General features: G+C 55.3%; 1 protein-coding gene across 3 annotated transcripts in view; it reads right to left on the reverse strand.

Moving 5' to 3' along the window:
• Nucleotides 1–2,975: 2,975 nt before the first annotated feature.
• The window catches only part of LOC118018340 (leucine-rich repeat-containing protein 20), a 110,725-nt gene continuing 87,714 nt past the window's right edge, over nt 2,976–25,986 (reverse strand). For all 3 annotated transcript variants that reach the window (XM_035016751.1, XM_035016760.1, XM_035016740.1), the window contains one exon: nt 2,976–5,530. In XM_035016751.1, coding sequence (XP_034872642.1) covers nt 5,376–5,530 — 155 coding nt within the window. In that variant the 3' untranslated portion in view covers nt 2,976–5,375. The remainder of the gene's footprint in view (nt 5,531–25,986) is intronic.

Here is a 25,986-nt window from a genome sequence, read left to right on the forward strand (position 1 = left end):
GACTCAGGATTTGAAAGGACCTTCTGGGGGCGCCTGGGTGGCACCGTCGGTTAAGCATCCGACTCTTGGTTTCAGCTCAGGTTGTGATCTCAGGGCCGTGAGATCGAGCCCCACGTGGGGCTCCATGCTCAGCGTAGAGTCTGCTTGAGATTCTCTCTCCCTTTCCATCTGCCCCTCCCGCTCATGCTCTAAGATAAATAAATCTTAAAAAAAAAAAAATAATTAAAATAAAAAAATAAAAGGCCTCGCTGGGTGCAGTGCAGGAGAGGTGTGGGTTCTGCTTCAAGTCTGGCGTACCAGGGCTCAAGGTGGGCTTGGGAACCTCCATTCTCTCTGTGGTCGAAACCCAGCACCACGCCTTGCACAACTCCAGGGGCCCCTTCACATTGTTCTCTAGGTACCTGGTGCCGACTAGCTAGAGTCCGTGGCGGGCGACATCTGTGGGGTAGCCCTGGGCCAGCCCTGCCACGTCCACCCTTGAAGACACCCTACTTGAAGTGCTTCCGGTCTACAGGAGAGAGGGTGCCCCGGCCCCTAGGCTGTAAGAATTCGGATGTACACACATAGCACATCACAGGCCCCGGCTGGCCCCGAGCCAAGGCCTGCGACAGAGCTTCCGAGATCCCCCAACTGTGAAGGTGGGGTGAGTGGGGGGTCTGTCAGTCTTCTCATGCCCTGTGGGAGTCAGTCTCCCACGAGCGCCCAGATGTGCCCTGGGGGGCTGCATGACAAGCAGTGTGGCTCTGCTCCGACCAACTCGAGGTTCTCAGCAGTGAGAGCTGGGCTCCCACGAGGCGGCTGGGCTCCGATGGGAGAGGAGGCTCCTGGGTGTGCAAGACGTATGTGACGCTGTCCCCCGAGGGCTACTTACCCGCACCGTCTGCTGTGAAGCCCTCTGACATTAGGGAAGCCAGGCAGGGGTAGCACCCATTTCACAGATGAGGAGAGTTAAGGCGCAGAGAGGCCTCTTCACAGGACCGTGATGGGAGAAGAAGTGTGTGAGCTGGAGGAAAGCCATTGTTTCTCCTGTCCGAGCTGGGCTCCCAGTTCAAACCCCAGCTCTGCTCCTTCCCAGGCCCATGCTAACCCCCTAGCTAAGCCTGTTTCCTCGTTGGCACGGCGGGCACCACGAGGGGGACTCCTAAAAGTGAATGAGAAACATCCGCATGCCTGCCCAGTGCTCATACACAGCAGGAGCCCAGTGAATGCTCTTGTCCAGACCTAAGGCAGCTGGGCTTGTGGCCCTTTTCTGAGGGAGGGGTCGGGCCCACTGGCCCTGAGACCAGGTCCCTAGCGTGGTCTGGCTGCTCCCGGGCCCTGCCCGTCCCGGCCTCGGCATCTCCCGGGGCGATGCTCAGGCATTCTGGGGCAGAGCCTTCCAGAAACCGCTCTCCATGCCAGCGCAGGCTTTCTGAAAAGCAACAGGCATGTTTTGTGTAAAAGGACAGCTCCAAAGCAGGGCTCTAGGGTCCCCCGTGGTACTTTGGAGAGACTAAGAATCAGTACCCTCTGTGTGTGGTGACGGCTGTTACCAGACTTCTGGTGGTGCTCTTTTCACAACATCTACATACATTGAATCAGTACCTTGTACACTTGAAGACTTGAAGCTAATATGACATCATATGTCAATTATATCTCAATACTACTTAAAAAACCCCTCGAGTCCCACACAGCTTACTGTCTACATTAGTAAGACTTGGTTATACTCCCGCCCTTCTTCAACATAATGGTATCGTTCCAGGAAACTCCTGCCCAAGAAGGGGAAGTTGTAAATAACTTTATTGTTCAGTCCGGGGGCTTCCTGAATCATTTAAAGGAATTAATTCTTTGATAAATAGCATCAAAACAGAGTTTACATCTTAAGACTCTGTGATTTCCTTGCCTCAAAATGCCCCTTGCTGTGTCTGCTATCCTAAACCAGACCATAATCCTCACCCAGCCTTAGTCAAGGTGTCTATCCCCCACTGCATTGAAAGCCCACCTGAAACCACACTCCGAAATCTAACTACTGTGACTTCTGTCTTCCCATGGGGACACACTAGTTGGACTCTCTCAAGGCACAGCTTCCTTTGCCATGAGGAATCTGGAGCTTTGTCTGATCCGGGGGCCAATCTGGTGCTATTTTTGGCGAGCCAGGGTTTGACCAGAAGAAATGGAGTCCTCTGTCTGAGCTTTGAGGTGAGGGTGGGCAGCCTGTGTCCAGGCTCAACCACAAGGGACAGACAGAGCAGGGCCCCAGAATCGAGAAATAGGGATCAAGTGTTCCAGAGAGGCCTTCGAGGATCTTCTGGGGCAGCCCCCTTATCAACAGGAAACGGCCCGGAGAGGGAATGGGATCTGTCCAACTGAGCGCCAGCTAGGGTTGTTACAGGATTAAATGAGTTAAGATCTGCCACATGCTTAGACACTGCCTGGCCCAACTCAAGACAAACTCAGCTGGCCTTTCAGATTTAGAAAACAAAACCCGACTTGAACTCTGAACTCTTAACTTGAGCTGGCAGCGGAACCCCCGGAAGGCTTGCTGGAGCAGAGTGCCGGCCCTGCCCCGTGTCTGATTCTGGAGATCTGGGCTGGGGCCGAGAATTTGCACGTCTAACCAGCTCCCTCGGGTGTGCTGGTCCAGAGACCTCTCTCTGAGAACCACAGACCCTGAGGAATGAATTGCTAACGGTGTAATTTCTCGCATCGGTAAGGGAGAAACTGGGGGATGGCAGGTGCCTTCATCCTTTCCCAGGTCTGTGGTCGCCGTCCCCCCCGCCCCCCACCCCCGGGGCTGGGGTCTGGCTGCCCTGCAATAGCACAATTCTAGGCCACGCATCACCTCTACCTGGCCGCCTCGGCACCCACCTGTCAACATTCTGAGTATCATCCCAGGGTGGTGTCTTTTGAACCTCAAGCTTTCAACAAGAGAGGCAGCCCCTCAGGTTTGACACCCAGGCAATGGGAGGTCTCTGTGGAGAGAATGAACCCAGCACCAAGCAGGCGGATGAAACCAATGCGTTCTTTATTGCGGACTGAAGCTAAGTAAGGGCTCATTTACACTGTGGGCTCGGATCTGGGGGCTTCTCTCACGGCTCAGGCTTTCCCACACAGGCAAGGGCAAACTCTCCGAGCAGAGGAGAAAACAACTTCCAGAAGCAACAACCCCTTCAAAGGGCCTGACGTGAGGACGTGGGGGAGCAGGAGCTGGGTATGCAGAGGGGTATGCAGAGAGTAACCAGAAAGGCAGTGTCCAGAGGGCCAGGCAAACTCTCATCTGGTGACTTCAGGTCATTCCCTTCGCTGCAAGAGTCACGCAGACTCTGAAAAGATCTAAGAGCCCTGGGGTGTCCCAGGGCTGGCTTAGCGAGGGGGGTGAGCACAGGCTCAGAAACCTGGAGTAGCAGGGGGAGGGCTAAGAACCTCCACCCTCCACTCCAAGGACAACCCCAGGGTCACCCCTAGACCCTGGCTTCTCAAACGGTAAAGTGCTTATAGGAATCACCTAGGGATCTTGTTGAAATACGGGTTCTGATTCTGGAGGCCTTGGCTGGGGCCTGGGATTCTGCATTTCTAATAAGTCCCAGGGATGCCCGTGCTGCTCGTCCACAGACCAGACTCTGAACTGCACGGCTTTGGCCACACAGTGCCTTTGTGCCTATCAGAAAAGTGCACTTCTTCTTTGACTCTGGGACACAGAGTGGGTGGGGCCAGGCCAGCCTGGACTGGGCCATAGTTCCCACTTGTCCACAGCTGAGCCCTGCAGCCCTGAGGATCCATCCGGACCTCCTTGACCTGCAAACCCCTTTCCCAGAGCTTGGTGAACCAGGCCTTATGACATAAGCAACTAAACACAGCATCTCTTGAGACACTGAGCACTCAGTGATGGGCCAGCAATGGTCCAACCTGTCAGTCCTTCCCAGGAGACAGGGGGCCTGGGCAGGGGCAGGCCCCAGGGCCGGGGAGGGGAGAAGGAACACAGCATTCTGAGAATGAGGGTCTGGGCTGGAGAAGCTTAACCCTGGGAGTGGAAGAGAGGCTACCGGTGCGTGGATGTAGGTTTGGATGGCCTGGCCTGGCCTGCCCCACGTCCTGGGGTCTCAGGTATCTTCCACAGACCAAGACAAAGGGCCAGGCCAGGTGGGCTCTGGGCTCTGAGTCTGCTTGCTCCACAGATGAGAAGGTGGGAGGTGGATACCTAGGGCATCAAGAGGTCAGGAGTCAGGAGTTCTCCACACCACAGATATTATCAGAAAGCAAGAGCCCCAGGCCCTTTCCTGGTAGGAAATCAGTTGTCCCTGTTTGCCAGGTACTGTCCCAGTGGGAGCACTGCAGTCCCATGTCCCGGGCAAGCCCTCAGTCCGAGCCCTATGGCTTGGCCACATCCTAGACTCCAGGTGGAGGGCCCAGAAATGACTAGGCCATCAGGGCTTTTGGGTGGAGGCGTGGGAGCTGGGCAGCCACAAATCCAATGGTCCAAAGTGCCTTCTGCCCCCAGGTGGACCAGTGACGAGGCAGCCACAGACCGTGGTGGTAGGCAATTACCTTGTACCAGAGCCACGGACACGACTGGCTTTGCTTCTCTTGGGCCACCTCTCCTGCGGCTCAAGGGCTGATGCCAGGCACACCTGGTCTGTCCTGAGGCGCACTGGGAACTTCCTACCTCGCTGAAGTCTTCGTCACGAGGAAGGACCGAGCTGACCTGATGGGCCTTGGGCTCCTAATAAACGTTCTCAGCCCCGGCCAGCGCACAGGGCCGCACTGTCTCCACAGCTTTCCCATGACTCCTGGTTCAGGCTCCCGCCAATCCAGAGACCCACAGGGCTGAGGCTGGGGCCCCGTAGAGGGCCTCCTGCAGGTCGGTCCTCAGGAAGCAATGAACAGCTGGAGGCTGTCTCCTATTCCTCTCAGGGAAGCAGCTGGCTCTCAACACCAGCAACAAGGCCTGAAACCCACAGTGGCCCAGAAAGAGCTCGGTGATGGCCATCTGTGGGCTCGGAAGGTGCCTGATGATGTGAGGGTAACTTGAAGGCATGTGTTGCCCAAAGAGCCTCCAAGGCGCTCAAAGGAGGCAGAGGCCCCCCACCACTGCCCCTCTTCCCAAATAACAAGGCTCGGAGAGGGTGGGGGTCTGCCCAAATGTGCATGGAAGCTGTGAGTGCCCAGCGTCCAGGCTCCAGCCCCACCTCACCTCCGCCTCCTGGGCATCCAGGGCCCACTACTGCTCTAAGCTATCTATCCTGGACCAGCTGCGCCCCCTCCCACCACATGCTCTTTGGCCCACCCACCCCCAGCCCCCCAGGCTTGGCCTCCCAGGGGCCTGTGGGACTCCCTCCCCTCAGGGTGCCAGCCCAGGTGGCCTCTGTCCCCTGCTGGGTGGGCATGAGGAGCGAGGCCTAAGGTGGGGGGGCCCGGGCGCCCTCAGGAGACATGAGCATGTCGAACTTGATGAGCGGCGGAGCGATGACGCGCACCTCAGCACTCAGGGGGTTGAAGCGGAGGTTGATGCTGCGCAAGGCGGGCATGGCAGCCAGCTTCTCCACAGGTACATCTGTTGAGGAGAGAGGACAGGTTGGGGGCCGGGGGTAAGCAGGCAGAGAAGGACGGGGAACAGGAAGACGCTGATACAGCTCTCCATCACCCACTGCACGTGGGGCTTAGCGGCTGGCGCCCAGCCCCGGGTGGGGGGCCCTCGGAGCCCACTGCACCATTACAACCACATTCAGGGAAGCATCCCCCCCAAATACAGCGAAACGTTAGCACTGCCGTGTATCCCAGCACGGCCACTCCTGGGTAGAACTGGAACAAGGGGAAACAGGTGCTCAAACAAGGACTTGGGCACAGATGTCCCCAGCAGCTGAGTGTCCCGCCACAGGTAAGCGGACAAACTCAACGTGGGTATATCCAAACAGCAGAACAGTATTCAGCCAGGAAAAGCAATGAAGCATTGCTACATGCCCTGAATCTCAGAAACAGGATGCTGAATGAAAGAAGCCAGACCACCAAAGTTAACATAGCGTACAATTCCATTTATAGGAAAGGTCCAGGATGTGCACCTCCATGGAGACCGAGAGTAGATGAGTGGTTGCCAGGGGCTGGGGGAACGGGTGCAGGGTCTCCTTTGGGGTGAGGAAACTACTTTGGAACGAGGTAAAGTGATGGTTGCAGAACACTGTGGATGTACTAAATACCATTGAACTGTACACTTTAAAATGGTTCATTTTATGTCACATGAGTTTTACCTCAATTGAGAAAAAAAAAAGGAGCAGAACAAGGCAGCAGCTATATTAACTCTTGCGAACACTCTACAGCGCCTCATACCTAACCTTTAAGATCACTCAGTCTTCGGGTCAAGTCCCTGGAGGCCACGTTAACAGCTGTGAGCCTAAAACAAATCACTAACCATCATATTACAGGATGTACCTCACGGGACTGCTTGAGGATGGACGGGGGAGTGCATGCGCGCTGCACAGTACTCCGTGAACATCAGATACGACTGTTAGAGGGAACAGAGGGAAACACCACCACCTATCCAACAGGGTTGTTGTAAGGCTTAGAGAGTTAATACAAGGCACCCAGAACAGTGGCTGGACACAGAGCACGTAGCCAAGAACCAGGAGCCAAGGCCCCAACACACAGGCCCAGGGCTGAGCTGCCCTGGATGCAAACATCCCCTCCACCTTGCTCTAACTCTGCCAGCAGCCCACACACCATGGGACCTCCCACCCCAGCCCAGGACAGGGCCAGGGCCTCACCCCTGAGTCCTGCACAACCTCAGGCCATCAGTAATGGCAAGAACCAACTCCTACCTCTTTTGGGCGCCTTGCATTGGGCAGATGAAGGGTTTTCTGTTTTTTGTGGTTGTTTTGTTTTTCATTTTGTTTTGTTTTTCACTTTGGCATGTTACACGCATATTCTTAACATAAGTAAATGGTACTGTGTTATAGATCTCATTCTGTTTCTGTGTGTTTTTTAATTAAGCACCAAAATTTTTTTTAAAGATATACATATAGTAAAATGCCTCAAGTGCAGGTAGATGAACACACAGGTAAACACTCCTGTGACCTCCATCCAGATCAAGCCAGAGCACATTTCAAGCATTCCCATAGGGCTCTCTTGTGCCTCTTTCCAGTTTATCACCCCCTGGTTTTTCTCACCACTGACTCACTTACCTGATCCTGAACTTAATCCAAGTGGAACCTACTAGTATATCTCTCTTTAGACCTCCAGCGTAACAATTTTTTTACTTGGGGGACATTTTAAATACGATTTTCTCAAGTTACTCTTTTTACTTGGAAATAATTTCTTACTTATAAAAAGTTGCAAAGGTAGAAACAGTACAGAGAACACCACATAACCTTTCACCAAGATTAACCGGTTGTTAAATTTTACCTTATTTGCTTTATCATTTTGTGCCTGGGCCTTCTCTGCCTGCACGTGCAGATGCGCGCACATACACACACACACAATTTGTTTTCTGAATTATCTGAGGGTAATATACATATACCATGGCCCTTCATCCCTACTTCATTGTGTATTTCCTACGAATAAAGACATTCTCTGGGACGCCTGGGTGGCTCAGTCAGTTAAGCGTCTGCCTGTGGCTCAGGTCATGATCCCAGGGTCCTGGGATCGAGCCTTGTATTGGGGCTCCCTGCTCAGTAGGGAGCCTGCTTCTCCCTCTCCCTCTGCCCCTTCCCCCTGCTCATGTTCTCTCTCTCTCTCTCAAATAAATAAATAAAATCTTTTTTAAACAAGTAAAAGACCTTTTCTGCCATAACCACAGCTATTGATTTCTTAAGTTTACATTGATAGAACCCTTACCTAACATATGGCCCATATTTCAGTTTTCTCAGGTGACCTAATCATGTCCCTTAGATCATTCCCCACTCCAGTACAGGATCCAGTGTAGGGGCAGGTGTTGCCTGTCTCTTTGCATTCCTTTCATGTGTCTTTTGTGATACTGACATTTTGGAAGAATATCAGGACCATCATCTCTGTCTTTTTAATAAAGAGTCCTATGTTTTGGGGCACCTGGCTGGCTCAGTTGGTACAGCAGGTGACCCATGATCTCAGGGCTGTGAGTTTAAGCCCCAAGCTAGGTGTTGGAGCCTACTTAAAAAAAAAAAAAAAAAAATTGGACAAAAAAGAAAAAGAATCCCACGTTTTGTGGTTGTCTGATGCTTCCTCATGGTGAGACTGGGATTATGGGTCCTCAGCTGAAAGAGGTGGTAGGGTCTTGGGCTATCACACAGGAGACACACAGTATCCGTCCATCTGTCCCTCATACATGATGTTAACTGTCATCACCCAGGCCAGGTGTTACTTGATTTCTCCACCGTGTAGTTACTGTTTTGTTCTTTTCCTCCCTTGCAACTTAAAAGAAGTTTGTGGGGACACACTTTAAGAGCGTGCAAATATTCTGCTCGTCAAAATTAAAATCCGTCGCCCCTAGACGTAACACCTGCTGATTCTTGCCTAATCTGATCTTTACGAAGGCTGCAAACTGACTTTCCAACTCCAGCAGCCTCTCGGCATTTTGCTGTAGGCAAGAGCCTTCCCTTCTCTTCCATGGATCTATTTATCAACAGTGTGGACTCCTATATTTTTACAGTTCCTTGCTGAATTTCATCATTTTGGTGCCCAAACTGCTCCAGATTTGGCCAGGGGGAGGCCCTCTGATCTGGCTCCAGAGTCCTGTGACCAGGACTTTTGAAGGGTAGTTAGGATTTCAATGACAGGAAGGGGCATTTGTGGCTGGAGGGAAGTAGGGGCAAAAGAGTGGGGCTAGGATGCCAGACTGAGAGTTGGGGGCACCAGGGGACTGGAAGGTTCTATTGGTGGCATCTAGATACAGTTCTTAAGTTTGCAGTAAGGCTCATCTCGAGGCTTTCCTGCCCCAGCCCTGGCATCAGCCATCAGGAAGTCCTCTTTCTCTTAATGGGAAGGGCATCTGTGCCCAATACTCATGGTGCTGGTGACCAAACCATGTTTTACAAGCTACCCACGAGGCCCTGTGCACATCTGCTTTGGACAGCTGCCTGGAACACCATCCTGAGTCCTCACCACCCTCTAGCCCCCCAGAGACCAAGGCCAGCAGCCTTGGTGGCCATGGGCAGGGAGAAAGCAACCCAAAAGACTTAAACTTGCATCAACAGGCAACTCAGTACCCATGGGGGCCTCTTCCCCGGCCAGGCCATCAAGCCCAAGATGCACCCGGCAAAGTGTGAGTTTGTAGCCATTCGGGATCTCTGCCAGTGGTTGTTTTTGTTTAACTAATGAGTGTTGAGTGCTTGATGACTTCAGCTCTTTGGGTTAAGTTTATCTATCCTCACAACAGCTCTGTAGCAGAGTACCATCTTGTCCCCATTTTATAGATGAGAAAAATTGTGGAGAGGTTAGGTAACTTGGCCGCAGTCACACAGGTGGAAAGTGCTGGAGTCAGGATATGAAGCCGGGCCAGCTGGCTTGAGTCTGGGCTCTTCATGCCACCTCCCACTGGGCCCTCCAGCCTGGCATCCCATTTTCCCCCACCCCGCACCAGCTAGGAAAACCCTCCACAGGTTCCCGTAGTTTAGCAGGAGACAGAAAACAGTCTTCCTGCAGGGCTTCCTGGGATCCAGCAGGAGTTGTGGCTTTCTGACCCAGGCACTCACAGGTCTCTGGACCACCCAGCTCCCTCCCAAGGTCCAGGGACTACCCCTCCAAGGGGAAGCCAGGGGCACAGAAACTCAGAGCTCTCTAAAGTCCCCACAGCAGGGCAGGCAAGGCATATTTGCTGATCTGCCCTAAGAGAAAGGGTTTCTTGGAGATTTCTCAGATGCATTCTAGAATCTTCCATGCCTCCTTGTTCTGCTCTGCATCACAATACAGAATAAACCTGTCCCTTCTTCCATGATAGAATTTCTGAAACTTGTAGTCCAAAACGTTCTTTGGGTGAACGCCCCCCTCCCAGATCCTTTACTTCCTGTGATATGTTGGGGGGTGTGGGTAGGTGGTGGTGAAGATGCTGGGCAGAGCTTTGGAATCACAAAGAGAAGACTGGCTTTTCCAGTGCCTGACCATTGCCCCAGGCGGGATCTCTGAATCTCAGCTTTCTCGCCTGGGAAATGCAGGGAGATGGTAAAAGCCAGGGGATGACCTCCCGCAGTGCTCTGGCTGCTGGCAGCAAGCGTCAGTCGGCCCCTGGCTCCCTCTCACCGGGCTGGAACCCGAGCACCACCCCCATCCCCGAGGATAAGCACAAGCACTCGGGCCTCAGTCCCGGAGCTTGGCCAGCTGGGCCAGCAGTGGGTCGTCCCCAGGAGATGACCTGGATGGAAGATCCTGTGCAGGGCAGAGGTGCAGAGCCCCAGACTGCCCCTGCGAGGGCCACAGCTCCCCAAGCCCCCTACTGATGTGGAGAACAAAGGCAGAAGGAAATGTAATAAAATTAAAGGTCCATATAACCTGCAGCCCATGGACAAATACTTGAGGCGGGCAGAGTATAAAGATCCTCCAGGAAGCTCCCAGCTGTCTTAATGTTAAAGCCTTGCTAGAGGGATAAACAACCTTGGTTTGACAAAAGCAAGGCCTCAGGTTTCCAGCGAGTCTTCTTTAGCATATGAAAAGCCTTTTGAAACTCCTCTATCTTTACTTCCCCCCCACCCCACCCCAAAGTATATCATCAGTCGCTCCTCACACCCATCTTCCCACGGGTCATGTCACTGGGCTTTAATAAAACCACCTTTTTTGCACAGAAGACGTCTCAAGAATTCTTTCCTGGTGGTCGGCTCTGGACCTCCCCAACCTCACCAACATTCCAAAACAACATCACTCACCACCTCTCCGAAAAGGTCAGGAGCCCTGGATATGGCCTCCGCTGAGAGGACCAATCTGAATGTCCCTCGAGGTACTCCTGTTCATGGGTTGCTGGCCAGGCATTGTACAGATTACGGCAGAGGGACCATGAGAGCTGGGAGCAAGTTGGAAACTGAGGCACAGTGGGAGGAAGCAACTTTTCCCCAGATTGCCAGCCCCTGGGTGGCCAGGCCGAGGTTGACACGGCCTGCTCAGAACGTAGAGAAGGCACGCGCAGGAGTCCCAGGGCTGGAGCAGGCGGCCAAATATGCTCCCAGGAACTCGCCCTCCCTTAGCACTTTGGGGAACCAGGCTCAGAGCTCCCTGAGTGCCCAGCTCTCTTTGTTAGCAGGGGGCCTAGTCCCTGGCCCGGCACATGCCCTCCCCCTGCCCCGCGTCCCCCCTCTCCTGTGGCACAGGAAACTCAGGAGCTCCTGAAGGCAGGGGCTATTCTTTGTCCTTGAATCCCCAGGGTGCAGAGGGTGGGGCTGGTCTTTATCTGTCTGGAGGCAGGAGCCTACGTGTGACGGAGGCACTGGGAGGGACCCAGAGCCCAAGGCAGACCTGGAGGCTCAGGTAAAGAAGGAAGCAAAAACAAGACTTTACCAGAATGTGGGGTTTGGAGCAGACTTACTCCTGAGAGGGGAGGAAAAGCAAGATGAATGACCCCAGTCCCCACCCACCCAGCACTTCATCCCGCAACACTGAGGGGCAAGGCCAAGGCCAGAGCTGGTCTCCATCCACCTGTCTCTCAGCCCCCGGAAGGAAATCATGATAGGCAGGTTTCACAGAGCAACTCACTAAGGGCTGGACCCCGGGCTGAGGGTGACACAACCTCAACTGTCAATACAGCTTCAATTCAGGGTGGGGGTTGATGTTCGAAGCTGCTAAGTCACCCCATCTCCTCACCTGCCACTGGGGACCACTGGTCCTGCCTCAGTTTCTCCAGAGGGGGTCGGACTAGGACGTTTCTCTCTCTGGACTCCTGACTGCCCCTCATCCCTGAGCCAGGGAGGGGGCCAGTGACCCACAGAGTGGCTGGTGCTCATGAGAGCAGGAGGGGGGTCTTCCTGTGATGCCCCTGCCCTCGGTCTGCTGGATGTGACATGAAGACCAGGTGTGGCCCCGCCTTGGAGCAAGTCCCCACGACTCCAGGCCTAGAGAGTTCCCAGCTGTCGTTCCCAAATCCACCACCAGGCCTGCCTCTCCAGGGTCTGCAGAGCTCTTAGAACCACTCTGCCACAGACAGGGGCGGCTTCGCAGGTGCAGAGCCGGAAGTAGGTGGAGCTCCGGGCCCTGACATACGTAACTGCTCAAGTCGTAGAAGCAGCTTTGAGGACGGAGCAAGGGGGCCACCAGACTGTCAAAACCAGCAGAGTCAACCAAGTGGAGCAGCCAAGCTAATAAGCGACAAGCCCAAGAGGCCAACTAGAAGTTTCTGGATAAGGCTTAAAGAAGAAAATTTATACTCCTAGCATCCTGACGAGAGAGGAGAGAGAGAGAGATGGCGGGAGGGTGGAGGAGGATATGAAATGATCTGCATTTTGTGGACGGGGAAACTGAGGCTGGAGAGGTTAAGTAAGCTTCCCAAGGCCACAAGACACCCTGGCATCATGGAGGTAACAGAAGCCAGTCGCGGGACTTTGGCACACATGGAGAGGAAGAGGGCCTCAATTCTCCCTCTCACCTTCATATTCTAGCCCCAAGGCCACCTCCTCTGTCGTTCCCTGTGGTCCCCAACCAACTCCCATAACACTGTCTACCAGACACGCATTGTGCGTTGTGTTCTGTGACCAGGGAATGTGCTTGCTCACCCTGCAAATGCAATGCCTAGCACAGTGCCCACGGGGTGCTCAATGACTGTGTTGGATGAATGAATGGATGGATGTTTTGCCTCCTAAACCAGATCATAAGCTCCTTCAGGCTTGGGACCACGCTGGGCTCTGCCATCACCACCACTTGCTTAAGCGGCTCTGACCACAGCACATTCAAGAGCTGGGGTCCTTCCCCTGGCCTGACCCACTCCGTGCACACCTGCCAGTCAGGACCAGGCATCTGTGAACCAAGGCTGTGTGACAGGTCGCAGGCCCGTTAGTACCAATCACCCAATTCAGAAAATGAGAAAACACTGTTGAGCAAAACCATAATCACCTATGTCCCACCATCTAGAACCAATCACTGGCAATGTGTTGGTATATGGCCTTCCCAACTTACTAATATGCATGTGCGTGGTAGGTGCATCTAGATTCCAAAAAAGGCCTAGATCCTATGCCATAGCATGCTTTTCTCAACGATGTAAACACCTTTTCAGGTTGCAAGTCAGTGACATTTCTATGACTGCACGGTAGCCCATGGTGTGCAGAGGGACACTCAGCTTATTTCCAATTTTCACCATTACAGATAACAAGAGGCGGAGTCCACAAGGCATTCTGGGGTTCCTTCATCTCTCAGCCTGTGACTGCAGAATGTAGGATGGGAGGTTCTAGAATCCTTTTATGAAGCCACAGTCCTGCTCCTCTGACTTTCCCAGGGACCCCAGTGCCTGGTGGTGATGGGAAGGAACTTCCACAGTGAGGCCTAAAGCCCCACAGAGGCCCGTGGCAGAGAAGAAGGCCCCAACCCGGACTGGGCACCACGAAGGCTGTATGGGTGGGGCACGGTGCTCCTCTTCTTCCTGTCACCTCACTAGGCTGCAGCCCGGCGACCCCATGCCCTGCCTGACCTTCCTCCCACGGCAGACAGCCATCCAGACTCTTGCCCATGTCTGTGGAAGCTTAAAGTAATCAATAATAGCAGAATCCAAGTGGGGTATATTTAGAGGAAATTACTTCTCCGAGGTCAGCTTGACCTTCCCTCACCAGTCATTAGCACCACTGCCCAGGAAACTTGTTTTGTGCCAGTGGGACCTGCTAGAGACAGGCTGATAAAAATGGTCACTCCAGAGCACTATTCTTCATACGTGTGGCACCCATGGTGTAAAAAGACCCTGAGAAGGGGAGGGGTCTGGGCACAGGGAGGTGGCAAAGGATACTAAGGGAGCCGCCAACACAGAACTCAGCAGAGACCAGCCCTCTGATTTCTGCTTTGGATGCAGCTGGGCCCCATGACCTCTAAGGTCCCTTCTGTAATTAGGGTCCGAGACTCCCCAGCCTGGTGGCCCAGGGCGCAAGCTGTCTGGCTTCCCAGGCAGCTTAGAAACCACATGGCGCCCCACACCGTGCTGCAGGCTGGAGTGCACTAGAGAGTTTACACATGGCTGGCTGGCTCGCCCCTGACCTGGACAAACGCCTCTGGCCAGAATTCCTGGTTTTGCAGGACTCTGGGGAGTGTGGAGTCTGCTTCTTTGGGACACCTCCTCAATGGCCCCTGAGATCCTGGGTAAAGATACAGGGGCGGCGCCCCAGCCTAGGGCCTGAGGCCAGCGCCTGGGAAGCCATGTTGGCCTCTCCCGGTGCCTGTGGGCACATTCATGCTCAAGGATCCAGGCTGGCCTAGCAGCCGGCCCGTCCCCATTCCCCAGCCTGGATGCAACACTTGGCGGCTGGAAACCTAGCCAACTAAATCAAGGATGCAGTGCTAAGCTGAGCCAAGCTTCATGTCCCCACTCAAAATGCCGCAAGAGACAAGCAGGTAAACTACGGTAATATAGCGGAACAGAGAATCATGCCTGTAACCAGAAAGCTCCCGGGGCACACTCACATTCACATTCCTCACTCATGGCTGGGTCTGTCCCTCCCGAAGGCTTGGAAGGAGCCAGGCGCGGGCAGTGACTGAGCCTACCCCAGGGCCCTGGCCTAAGCATCCTAGTGGGGGCGGGAGGTGGGGAGGGTGGCGCAGGAAGGACATGGAAGTAGCCCCTGCCCTCCAGAGGTACAGAGGACACCGCATGCCCCTGACAATCCTGCAAGCTGAGTGCCACGGCCCTCAGAGAAGACAGTGTGGATCGGAAGTTGGAAGCCCCCTGCTGAAAGAGAGGCCATCTGGGGGAAGGGGATGGGGCAGAGACCCCGTCCTTACCTCGGATCTGCCATTTAGAGTCGCGCCACCTCAGGCAGCCCCTCAACTTCCCTGAACGCCCTCCTCTCATCTTTCAAATGGTCCTCTGCCTCCTGAGGTCACAGGGGTCATCTTGGGGGGGACCATCACACACACTCCAAGGAGGACGGAGTTACCAAGCTGTGGAGGGTGTGGCGGGCACCCCAGTGAGAGGACAGAAAGCACAGAGTGCTTTAAGAATCCGTGACCGTGGCAGCACTCATGGGAGCTAGATGGCAGCTGCCCTGGTGTGGGCACCCAGCATAAGGTGTAGACCTGAAGATTCGCTGTGTCGTACGGCTGAAACTCATGTAGCATCGTGTGTCAACGGTACTCAGAAAATAAGAGACTCCATTAATGCACCTAGACACACTACCCTCCCCCGCCCCGTTCAAGCTTCGGGGAAAGCAGAAGGAAGGAGGAGAGAAGTTGGTGCTGTGTGTGAGCCCCTCCTCCGCCTCCATCCCCAGGTTGGCCAGCAAAGGCGGGCTGACAGGCGTCACCTCCCGCACACTCCCCAGGCCAGGCTCCGAGAGGCGGTCCAAGACGGATCGTGACAGTCTTCTTCCTAAGGGATGCAGTCTTACTGGCTTGTCTGGAGACAGCTGAGGAAGGAAATCAAATTGCCTGGCCCTCACCTTCGCGGTCAGATTTCCGGTCTTTGCTCTCCGTGCCTATCCTTCCTCCCTGCTGATGTCCCTGCTCCCCCCTCCCCACAACATCTCCCTCACTTGGGCCCCTGGAAGGCGCCTCCAGAGCCCCCACCCCCAGGCTCTTCCGGGCCTCTTTTAGTGGCCTCCAAATGCCCAGAGAATGACAGTTGGGTTGTCAGCGCTCAGTAAGCGTCTGCCATTCCCTCCCTCCAGCTGGCAGAGAGTGCGTGGAGGACCAGAACTGTCTAATCTGCTGTGTGTATGACAAGTGTCTGGGGGGGGGGATGACAGGATATGCAGATGGAAGAGTAATCACCTCCCCTAAAGGTTCTTCTCCCTGCACGGGGGTGGGGGGCAGAGGTGAAAATGGCTGCTTTGAAAATCCTTTCCATGTTTGCCAAACAAGGTTCCTAACGCTAACTTTACAAAACCGTCTGCTCAGGTTTAAGACCACTGTCAGAGAACTAAGACGTCCCTGACTATGTGAAAAATAAGAAAAGCTCCTAAGACAACCAGCAGATAGGAATGAGCTATGTAGCCCCCTACTCCGACCCCCAGGGAAACCAGCTTCGGAGAAACAAAACTTAGGTTGAAGGCAGGAGGCGGGGAGATCTGAGCCAGTGGCGTGCTGACTCATAGTTCACAATCCACTCCCTGAGGAGGAAAATATCCGATGTGGAACATCTGCCGATGTTTTGTGGTGCAAATACTCCCACTGTGGCCAATTTCAAGCTGCTTAACCTGATTGAGCACCCCCAGGACACCACGGGGGAGCCACGTTGAGTAGCTCACCCCAGCAGGACTGCAGGCTCCTGCATGGAAGGTGCTGGCGCTCAGGCCAACTCCACACTTAAACTAGGACTCTCTGGCACAAACTTGTACTCTGGGAACCGGCCCACTGTTTTATTACCCGTATGTTGTCAGTTGCCTTTGGCTTCTAGATCAAGTTCCTTCGGAAAATGCTAGGTAAGTGTGTTGTGCTACAGGGAGGAGAGAGTACTTTGTGGGCACCAGGGTAGCACAGCACCATGATCAGGGTGGGGGACATGCAGGGGACAGCAGGGTCAGTGTAAAAGGGGAACTCCAAGGGAAAGATGCAAGTCCACAGAGCTCACCCCAGCCACCCTTCCAGCCAAGTGTCAGTTGTCATGGCCGGGCTGTGGTTTTCCTCATCCTGATGTAGCTACAGACACACAGAGCGGACAGACACTGGGAGGAGGAGGAGGGTTACAGCTTCTTCAGGATAGAATGCAGGTGTTGATGGAAGGTCTGGTCCAGCTCAGTGGTTCTATCATGCCTGCACTTTGGGCCCAGCTGGGAAGCTTTAAAAAATCTTCAAGCCCAAAACCCACCACCAGAGATTCTGATTTAATTGGCACGGAGTGTGGTCTGGACATGAGGGTTTTTAAAAGCTCCCCGGATGATTTGAATGTGCAGCTTAGCTTGCACACTGCTGGTCTTACCCATGAGGCTTAATGGGAGAATCTGGTGAAAATCTGCATATAGCACTTCCGTCCTGGGACGCTACCCACCTTTCTGCTCTGTGAGAGAGAACTGTCAGGAGCGAGGCTGACAGCCTAGGTGGCCTAGGAAATCCTGCCTCACTACCTTACACCCTTTTCTCCACCCCAGGGGAGCTTCCTTCTGACCAAAATTCTACGTCTCAGCCATGACATTGCTGTGGCTTTCTATCTCCCTACAGCTATGTGCAAAATCTGCTCTCCCTGTACCAAGCACGGTTCTGAATAGCTGGAGTTCCGAGGCAAGACTGTTTGGGCTGGAACTCTGGCTCTGCCTAGGCAGCATGGCCCTGGCCAAGTTACTCAACTTCCCTATGCCTCGGTTTCCTCACCAGGGGAGGACAGTACCTGCCTTACAAGGTTGTCACGAGGATTCAACAAGAGCAAAATGCTTGAAAAATGCTTAGAGAAGATCGGACGTGAAGTAAACGGTGACTGAGTACCAGCTAATGTCACTGACCATGCCAAAGCCCCGGGAGACGGCGGAACGTGCTTTGTCCATCTCTGTCTCCAGCACAGCGCCTGGCACACGGCAAGCTGTTCAATCAAAAAATGACCCCTGGCAAAGGAATGGATATTTCCAATGCCTCAATTTGTGTCTGTGGCCCTGCAAGCCTCGTTCCCTGAACGAGGCACATGCAAGGCGGAGCTCTGCGGTTGGGAGCGAAGGGGTTGCTCTCCAGCACTCTGGACAGGGCCAGGAGGCTGGCCGGCTGGCTAATGGAGCGGGCAAGTGTTTTGTTGTTTTAACAAACGTCAAACAACTCCTTTCTTGCTGTTTCCCTGCGGGCTACCAACAGAATGCCAAGAGCATCCTGGATAATTGGAGGTTCCGAGTAATCAAAGCTTTACCACACAGTGGCTGGCACAGATAATGCCATTCCATTTGGGCAGAGACCCAGTGTGTGAGAGGTCTTTTACCCAGAGACCCACTTGTTCGGTCCCTGTGGGCAGACACACACGAGCAGGGGCCGCGAACAGGAGCTCCCCTGCCCCCATGTCGGCTGGGGGGGGGGCATGCCTAACTTGCACTAATTGCTGTTAAAACCTGTTTGTTTGCTCCCAGCCTCTCCCTCACCCTGGCTCCACGGGCGGCCAGTGCCCCCTGCACTGTGTGGCTGATGATTACCTCCCCAAGCTGCCTGCCAGCTCGAGGGATGCCTGCACCAACTGCTCGCTGCTCATGGGCACAGCATGGTACTCTGTTGTGCTGGACGAGGGCATGCTGGGAGACAGCAGGAGTCTGCCGTGGCTCTCAGGCAGCCCCACGGTGAGGGCAAGTCATTGTCTCCTGAGCCCTGTGACAGTGCTTGGGGGAGGGGGCAGGGCAAGGCTCAGACTGCTATCAACTGGCTGGGCTCAAGGACAGCCAAATTCAGTGCCCAGGGAGGGGACTGGCTCCATTTTCCCCAAGACAGGTTTACAGGCCGAGTCCAGACTCAGGAGAAAAGTGCCAGGGGTGTGACTTTGTCCTCGGGAACCTGCGAGTCGCGTCGAATCCTTGCCCGGCTGACAGGCTGCACACAGTGATCACTCTGTCTTCTCAGCTACTAAGTGCCCATCTCAAATCCCCTCTTCACGGAAGCAAGTGAGGTGCCAGGAGTGAATGACACAGCAGCCTGCTTCAGGGTGTGTGTCTCTGGTGGGGGTAGGTGAGGTGGGTTTCAAGGGATCTGGATGGGTGCCACGATTCTGCCAGGGGCTGGCCCCAGAGGACCGGCAAACCTTTCTTGAGCAGCTGAGCCCTGCCCCGGATGCTGTGGCCCACTAATTAGCCTCTCTCCGACCCTTTAGCCATGGCCCGTGTCTCCTCCGTCCTGGTCCCTGGGTAAATGCAAGAAGAGGCCCAGCAGGCTGGAGGGCAAGGAGTGAGGGAAGAGGCTGAGCAGGCAGCGTGTGGTCAGGACTCCAGGCTGGCTGAGCAGTAGGCGGACCAGCAGCTGGTGGGAAGGGACCACAGTGAACCCGGGCACCAGCTCCAAAGGGGGGAACTGTCCTCCCCACTCTGCAGCAGGGACGAAACAGAGGTGTGCAGAGGGGAGGTGATGTGCTCGTGCTAATGACATAAGTGGGGTTTCGGCCCTGTGCCTTTTCGGCTACAAAACTCTCTGCTTTTGTCATCACCGTGGGGGGGGGGGCTCCCCTTCTGTCCGGAGTGACGACAGGCAGGCAGGCCTGGAGAAACTCTAAGAAGCCTTCCCTGCTGTGGTTCAAGCCGCCTCCTGGGCCCCGGGGAAGCTCGGAGGGCAACTGGTGCTGACAGATCAAGGCACCTGCCCTGGAAAGCTGCCAAGACAGAAGTGCCCCCACTACGCCACTGCCTGGTTGGCCAGGAGGCAGGGGCCTTGGGTCCAGAAACATTTGTTTTGGCCAAGATTCCCTACTCTCTGCTCCCTTTTCCTATGGAGCGTCGGTGGGTCTGCAGGGTGGGCAGCAAGCCTGACTTCTCAAAGCCCTTGAGGCCTGGACACAGCCTCTCCCTGGCCTCGCAATTCGGATCGACGAGGACCAGGGCCTGGCTAAACCCCGAGTGGGACAAGGTGGAGAGGAGGAGCTCAAAAGATACAACCAGCTGATTCCACAAGTGACATTTGCAGCTCTGGGCACAGGCTGCGGACGGAGCAGCGTGTTCGCACTGGAGGGCACACAGCACACCACTGACTCATCCGTGTGCAGACCAGACCAGCCCCTCCCCCAGCAGAGCCGGCAGCCTGGTGGGGAAGGGAAAGGAGGGTAAGAGTCCAGCTTCTCGGCCTGTCTTAGGGGCCGACAGGCCTCTCACAGCAGGCAGCGAGATACAGGAAGTCTGTCTGCTAATCGGCTTCTTGCAAACCAGCGGCTAATGAGGCCTCAGAGTGTACCCTCTCCGGGAGAGCCTTCTCTGCAGCTACGGGCGCTTTCCAGGGCTGAGGGGGGCCAGTGGGCGAAAGCCGTCCCTTTGTGACCTGCCAACTTGTTTATGAGTGCCTACCAGACACGTGGCATCCCACACCTGTCCCTTCATGCAGCTTCCCACACTCTCCTCTCCCATCAAGTGAAGACACATGGGCCTGGACCATCAAAGACCTGGGTGAGAATCCTGCCTCTACCGTGTCCTTGTGCAGGCTGCTTGACCTCTGCGAGCCCTTCTTCTCAGCTGTCAAGTGGTGATCCTGCGTCCCATCCAGAAGAGAGGCTTGAGCGGATGAAAGGAGATCATTGCAGGACACCTGTGCTAGGCACCCATTGATCTCTTGATCTCAGGGTCTTGGTTTTGGAAAGTCTGTATTCTTTCCACTTCTGCACTCCGCCTCCTCCAGGAAGTCCTCCGAGTCCCACCTCTATGCGCACCACTCCCTCAGCACGTGGAACTCAGTGCGTCTGCCTCATCGTCACAGAAGTGAGTTCTGAGAGCAACCAGAGCCTGCAGAACCTCTCACTATGGGGCAGAGTGGTAGAGCACCCAAAGTGAAACAAACCACATTCCCTCTGCCCCTGTGACTCTAATCAATTTATTCTGTGGCACAGCATGAGGCTCGAACAGGCATGCAACAGTCAGGTGAGGGCGATCCTGAGGCCCTGGCAGGCATCTGTGCCCCCAGGCCAGGAGGACAGCAGAGGCTGCATTCTGGAGGATCTCTTCTCTTGCTGGAGGCCAGGGTGAAGCTGCAGCTCCCTGGAAGGTTCTGCCCTCCCCTGCCTGCCAGAGAAGGGAGAGGATGCTGTGATCCAGGGCCCAGGCCCCAGGCCCCCTGGAAACACTGGGCCAGGGCAGCGGTGCAGGTGACCCCTTGGCCAGCCATGCTCCCTCCAAGTCCCCACAGAGTCCCCACTCCCATCCTTGTATTGCAGGGACAAGGGTCCTATCCTTGGGGAAACCTGACGTGTGAGGGCAGGTGCCATGATCCAGATAAACCACAGCAGAAGACTGAAGCCCCGGGGGTAGGGTGGGGTACAGACTCTCAATCGGCACACTGCTGCCCCCTCCTTGGTCACTTGTTAGAAATGTAGGTTCCTGGGCCCACTGACAGAGATTCTGAGAGAGGACTTGGGAGCCTTCCTCTCCAGCCAGCACTCCGGGGGACTGGGGTGTGGGATCCGTGAAGCTTACGGAGCAGTTGTGCTTGGGGGCGTCGGGGGGACAACAGCACAGCTGGTGGCCCGGAGATAGCACCTGGTGCTTTCGGGAAAGGCACCCCGACCAGCACTTCCCAGCCTGCGGTGTGCACACAAATCACCTGGGGATCTTGCTCAGGTGCAGATTCTGACCCTGGAGCACAGAGGTAGAGCCTGGGGCTCTGCATTTCTAACAAGCTCCCAGGTGATGCCCACGCTGCGGGTCGGTGGATGATGCTTTCAGAAGCCTTGGCAGGGGCTTCAGCATGCAGCCATATCACGGGTGGGGGGGAGGGGCTTGTTAAAACAAATCGCCTCCTCCCTCCCAATTTCTGACTGAGGAAGTCTGGGGAAGGGCCTGAGAATGTGCATTTCTTTCTTCTTCCTTTTTTTAGTAGACTCCACACCCAGCGTGGAGCCCTGAACTCAAGACCCTGAGATCAAGACCTGAGCTGAGATCAAGAGTCGGCCACTTAACCTACTGAGCCACCCCACCACCCCGGCACCCCGTGAGAATGTGCGTTTCTAACAAGTTCTCAGGCGCTGCTGCTGAGACCCCCACTTGAAGAAATACGAGCTTCCACGGTAAGAAGTGAAACCATGGCACAGGATCAAGTACATACGGCCCAAAGCATCCCTATAGAATACAGACACTTTGCTTTTTCAGAGTGCTATTGCTCTATTAAATTCTTAGCAAGAGCTTGTTTTCCTATGATCTCTGGCTGTCTCTGGAACACTGGGAAAAACCCCAGTGAATTAAGGGTCATGGAAAATTAATTCTAGATTTACTGAAAGAGCCCCCTGCTTTGCAAAATGAAGTCTCCAAAGTACTTGATTTTCTCCTCACCCCCACATGTTCCAGGAGTCTGGTGAAATGCTATGCGGGATCGAGTTCTAATGCGAACTTCATGTGGCTTCTGCCTCCACCTCCCAGTCACAGGCAGCAGCTTCCGGGGTGAGAGACCCGGCTTCTGGAATTTTCCGCAAGACAGGTGATCCATCATGTCCTCCTGTCAGACTAAATGTCACCTCCTCTGAAGCCCCTCCCAGGCTCTCCTGGGAGCCCCACCTCACAAGGACACATGGCCCACCAGGACTGTCCTGGTGGCTTGTCCCCAGGACCCAGGAAGCCTCCCAGCCAGATGGGGGCATTGGCTGCTGCGTGTGCCAGGGGACCAGCTGGTGGAGGGGCGAGGCCCCTTGATCGACACTGTTTTACATTCACCTAAACCTGGCCAGACCTGCAGACTTGGGTGGGGAATGGGGTTGGCCACAGGCAGAGAAAATGGTAAGACACGGGGAAGGACTTTCAGACTGAGCGTGCAGGCCGGCCGGGCGGGGATAAACAGTCACGGGCACTGACCCGGTCATCTACCTGACTCCACAGTCAGGTGGGTGGCGAGCTCCTCCCCTCGGCCGAGGCCTCGATGCCCATCCTCACTCCACCCCCACCAGTCACCAGGAGGATGCAGAAGGTGGTGACCATGACGCCAGAGACACGGATCGAGACGAGAGGAGGGAAGAATGTATTGTGTGGCTGGCAGTGTGCGCTGCGGGGGACATGTAGCAAGGCTGGCCGAGAACAGACCCCACATCTCTGCAGGGCATCTCAAGGGAGTGGCTTTTGATATTTCTTCATCGTGACCCACAGTAAGAATTACGTTCTTACATCACAACCCAGTACATAGACCTGTGCATGTAGGTAAAACTGAAATGAAAGTCACAAAGCAATGTTACCACGCTAGAGGGGACGCACTCCATCACCCGCTCGCCTCAACCTTCGCATCTGACTTCATGACTCACTAGTGGGTCACCGCCGGCAACCAGACACAGTCTGCCCTCCTGTGTGTCAGTCATTTCAGAGGGCCTCCGGGCCTTAGGAACTCCTGCTTTGCTCAGGGCTCCAAGCAGCTGAGCACCTGCGGTAGGGCAGACGCCATGCTCGGGGCTGGGTGGAGGCGGGGAGCAAGGCGGCTCCCGAGATGAGGATAGGGAGACCTTGTGCACACAGACCAGAGGACTGTCTGTACCAGCTGCAGCCATGGGGCCACCAGGGCTACCTAGATGCACGACCTGAGTGAGGGTAGTCAACTCCCGGTGGGCCCCAAGGACCGGCACCAGCACCGGCTGGCGGTTGGCACCAGAAAGCAGACGCAAGCGTCCCTGTCTCTCCCAGCCTACATACTCTAGTGAGGCCCCCTCTCCTCTCCCCTCCATGAACTGGAGCCCCCATTCTGGCCCAGAGTGGAGGAAGATCGGGTAGCAGCACTACTGAGAAAGCAGAAAAGAATGGAGTTGCTTGGGCCTCTCCCAGGATGCTGCAAGCCTCCGGGTCTCCCTGGGGCCAGGCTGCAGGCATCCTTCGGGGCGGTCCCTTCAGACTGGGTCTCCTTCTGACGACGCAGGGGGCTTGCTTCAGAGCCGCCTGCTTTCTTTTCGCTGAACCACAGCCTTAAGGCAACTCATGCATCTCAGATTTATTTCTCGGGAAAAAAAATGTTTCCAACACCTTCTTTGGGCTCTGAAGGGGAAAAAGAAGCCACTCTTAAGGCATCCTAAACTCCTACTACAATTTTCCCAATGAGATCCTGCAGGAGATGAGCTACAGCTGGGACAAGGGCAAAGCCATTTCCGTCATGAAGGACGGTGCACCTCAGCCGCTGTGACCATGGCCCCCTCCATATGCGGCCGGGCTAGGAAAGCAGGGACTGGGCCTGCCATGGCTTTGGGAGTTAGAAGCAATCCGAGTAACTAGCATGGATCAGGGAGAGGCAGAGAATGGAAGCGAGGAGACCCCAGCAGGGGAACAGGATCGCCTCTCTCCTTGGGGGGCGTGTGGGAGACCGGCCAAGGCCTCCAGCGGCAGAGTGGGGAGCGGGGAGTGGGTCCCGGGGTAAGTCGAGCACTTCAGGGAGCTTCTGCTGCACAGGTCCAGTCCCCAGCATCTCTACATCCCCCGTGCCTGGCCAGGCTGGCCTGTACCTCTGCTACAGGCGGACCTGGCTGGGCACTAGCCCAGGTTTTGACATGTCTCTTTCACCCGTCCAGCTGTACAACAGGCACCTGGCCTCAAAGGCGAGGGGAAAGCTCTTAGAGCCTAGGTTTCTATGTCTATCAGATGGGCCGTGGGCCTGGGCCTGAGCATTCTTGGTAAACTGTAAGAGGCTCCCACATATAGTCATTACCTCACTCTACAGAAAGGAAAAGATACCTACACAAGAGAATGAGTCAAAACCCCATCTTTGCTGTGGGAACTGTTGCTGCTAAGGGATGTCGTCGGCCTTGTGGGAGGGGGGGACTGTGGCATCTGTACCACGCTGTGTGCCCCGCTTCGTATAGCAGCCAGCACGGGGCCCACACGCCCTGCTCCCCTGCTTGTGGCCCAGCTCCCTTCTGGGCTGGGGGTGGCAGAGAACCTTGGTTTAAAAGCTGAGAAGAGGGGCGCCTGGGTGGCTCAGTCCGTTGAGCGTCTGTCTTCGGCTCAGGTCATGATCCCAGGGTCCTGGGATCGAGCCCCGCATCAGGCTCCCTGCTCCGCGGGAAGCCTGCTTCTCCCTCCCCCACTCCCCCTGCTTGTGTTCCCTCTCTCGCTGTGTCTCTGTCAAATAAATAAATAAAATCTTTTATTTATTTATTTTTTTTAAGATTTTATTTATTTATTTATTTGAGAGAGAGAGAAACAGCATGAGAGGGGATAGGGTCAGAGGGAGAAGCAGGCTCCCCAACAAGCCGGGAGCCCAATGCGGGACTCGATCCCAGGACCCTGGGATCATGACCTGAGCCGAAGGCAGTCGCTTAACCAACTGAGCCACCCAGGCGCCCAATAAATAAAATCTTTTAAAAGCTGAGAAGAAGCTGGGGCTCAGAGGGGTGACGTGGGTCTTCTAAGGCTGTCGTCGGGAAGTGGGGATGCCAATGGCCAGCGCTTGTCCTCACCCGCCTGCCTGCAGCTACAGGCCCAGCTCTGGGCTCGGCATCGGCTCGCTGTGGCCCCTGCTCAGGAACTGCCCCATTCGGAGAAGCAGCAGAAGGAAGTGGAGGCAGGGGAGGAAAGGCTCAGCAAGGAGGGCCTGGCCGAGAATAAAGGGCTCAGGGCCAGACCCTGGACGGTGACGGCAGCGCAGGAGGGTGGGCCTCATGGTGGAAAGGCACTTCTGGACATGCTCCTTCCAGCTAAAGACAGCACAAGGGCTCAAGGGACGGGGGGCCAATTCAAGGGCAAGGCGCTCAGGGATCCTGGTCTTGGGAGGGAAAAGACCAAACCAGAGCCCACCCGCAGGGCCTTCCCAGAGGCCACACAAGGAACCTCATCCTAGGCATAGGGCTGAGTGTGAGAGTCACATATACTCGTCCTGGCACCTCTGCCGACTCCCTGTGTGACCTGATGCGCTCTCATGACTCCTCTGAGCCTTAGTTTACTCCTCTATAAAAGAATGGATCGCAAACCTCAGAGGTTACCTGGTCCCGCGCCCCCTCAGCCAGGGCCCGCGCACAGATGGGACACTCAGCGCCCCATGCAGGCAACAGGCACTCTCCATCCAGCTCCAAGCTGCTAGAGAGCTCTTGCTTTTAGTCAAATGGCATAATGGCTGTGAAAGCGATTACAAACAGAACAGCAGCACTGAAGGGGGTTATTACCGACACTGTCAACATCAGAGGCGGCTGAGAGGGCACCAAACGGGGTTTGAAGACGGGCTTCTGAGGGAGCCAAGGCAGCTGGAGGAGGGAGCCGAGGAGGAGGGGCACAGAGGGGCCCTGGGGGGTGCTGCCTCTGTCTGGGGAGATCAGTCAGCAGCGGGAGAGGATGCTCAGGCGGAAATGCCTCAGAAGGAGGAAAGGGCCACTCGCGGGGCGGGGCCTGCTGT

Source organism: Mirounga leonina, unplaced genomic scaffold, assembly GCF_011800145.1.
Source record: "Mirounga leonina isolate KUSES-001 unplaced genomic scaffold, KU_Mleo_1.0 Mir_106, whole genome shotgun sequence".
Taxonomy (NCBI): domain Eukaryota; kingdom Metazoa; phylum Chordata; class Mammalia; order Carnivora; family Phocidae; genus Mirounga; species Mirounga leonina.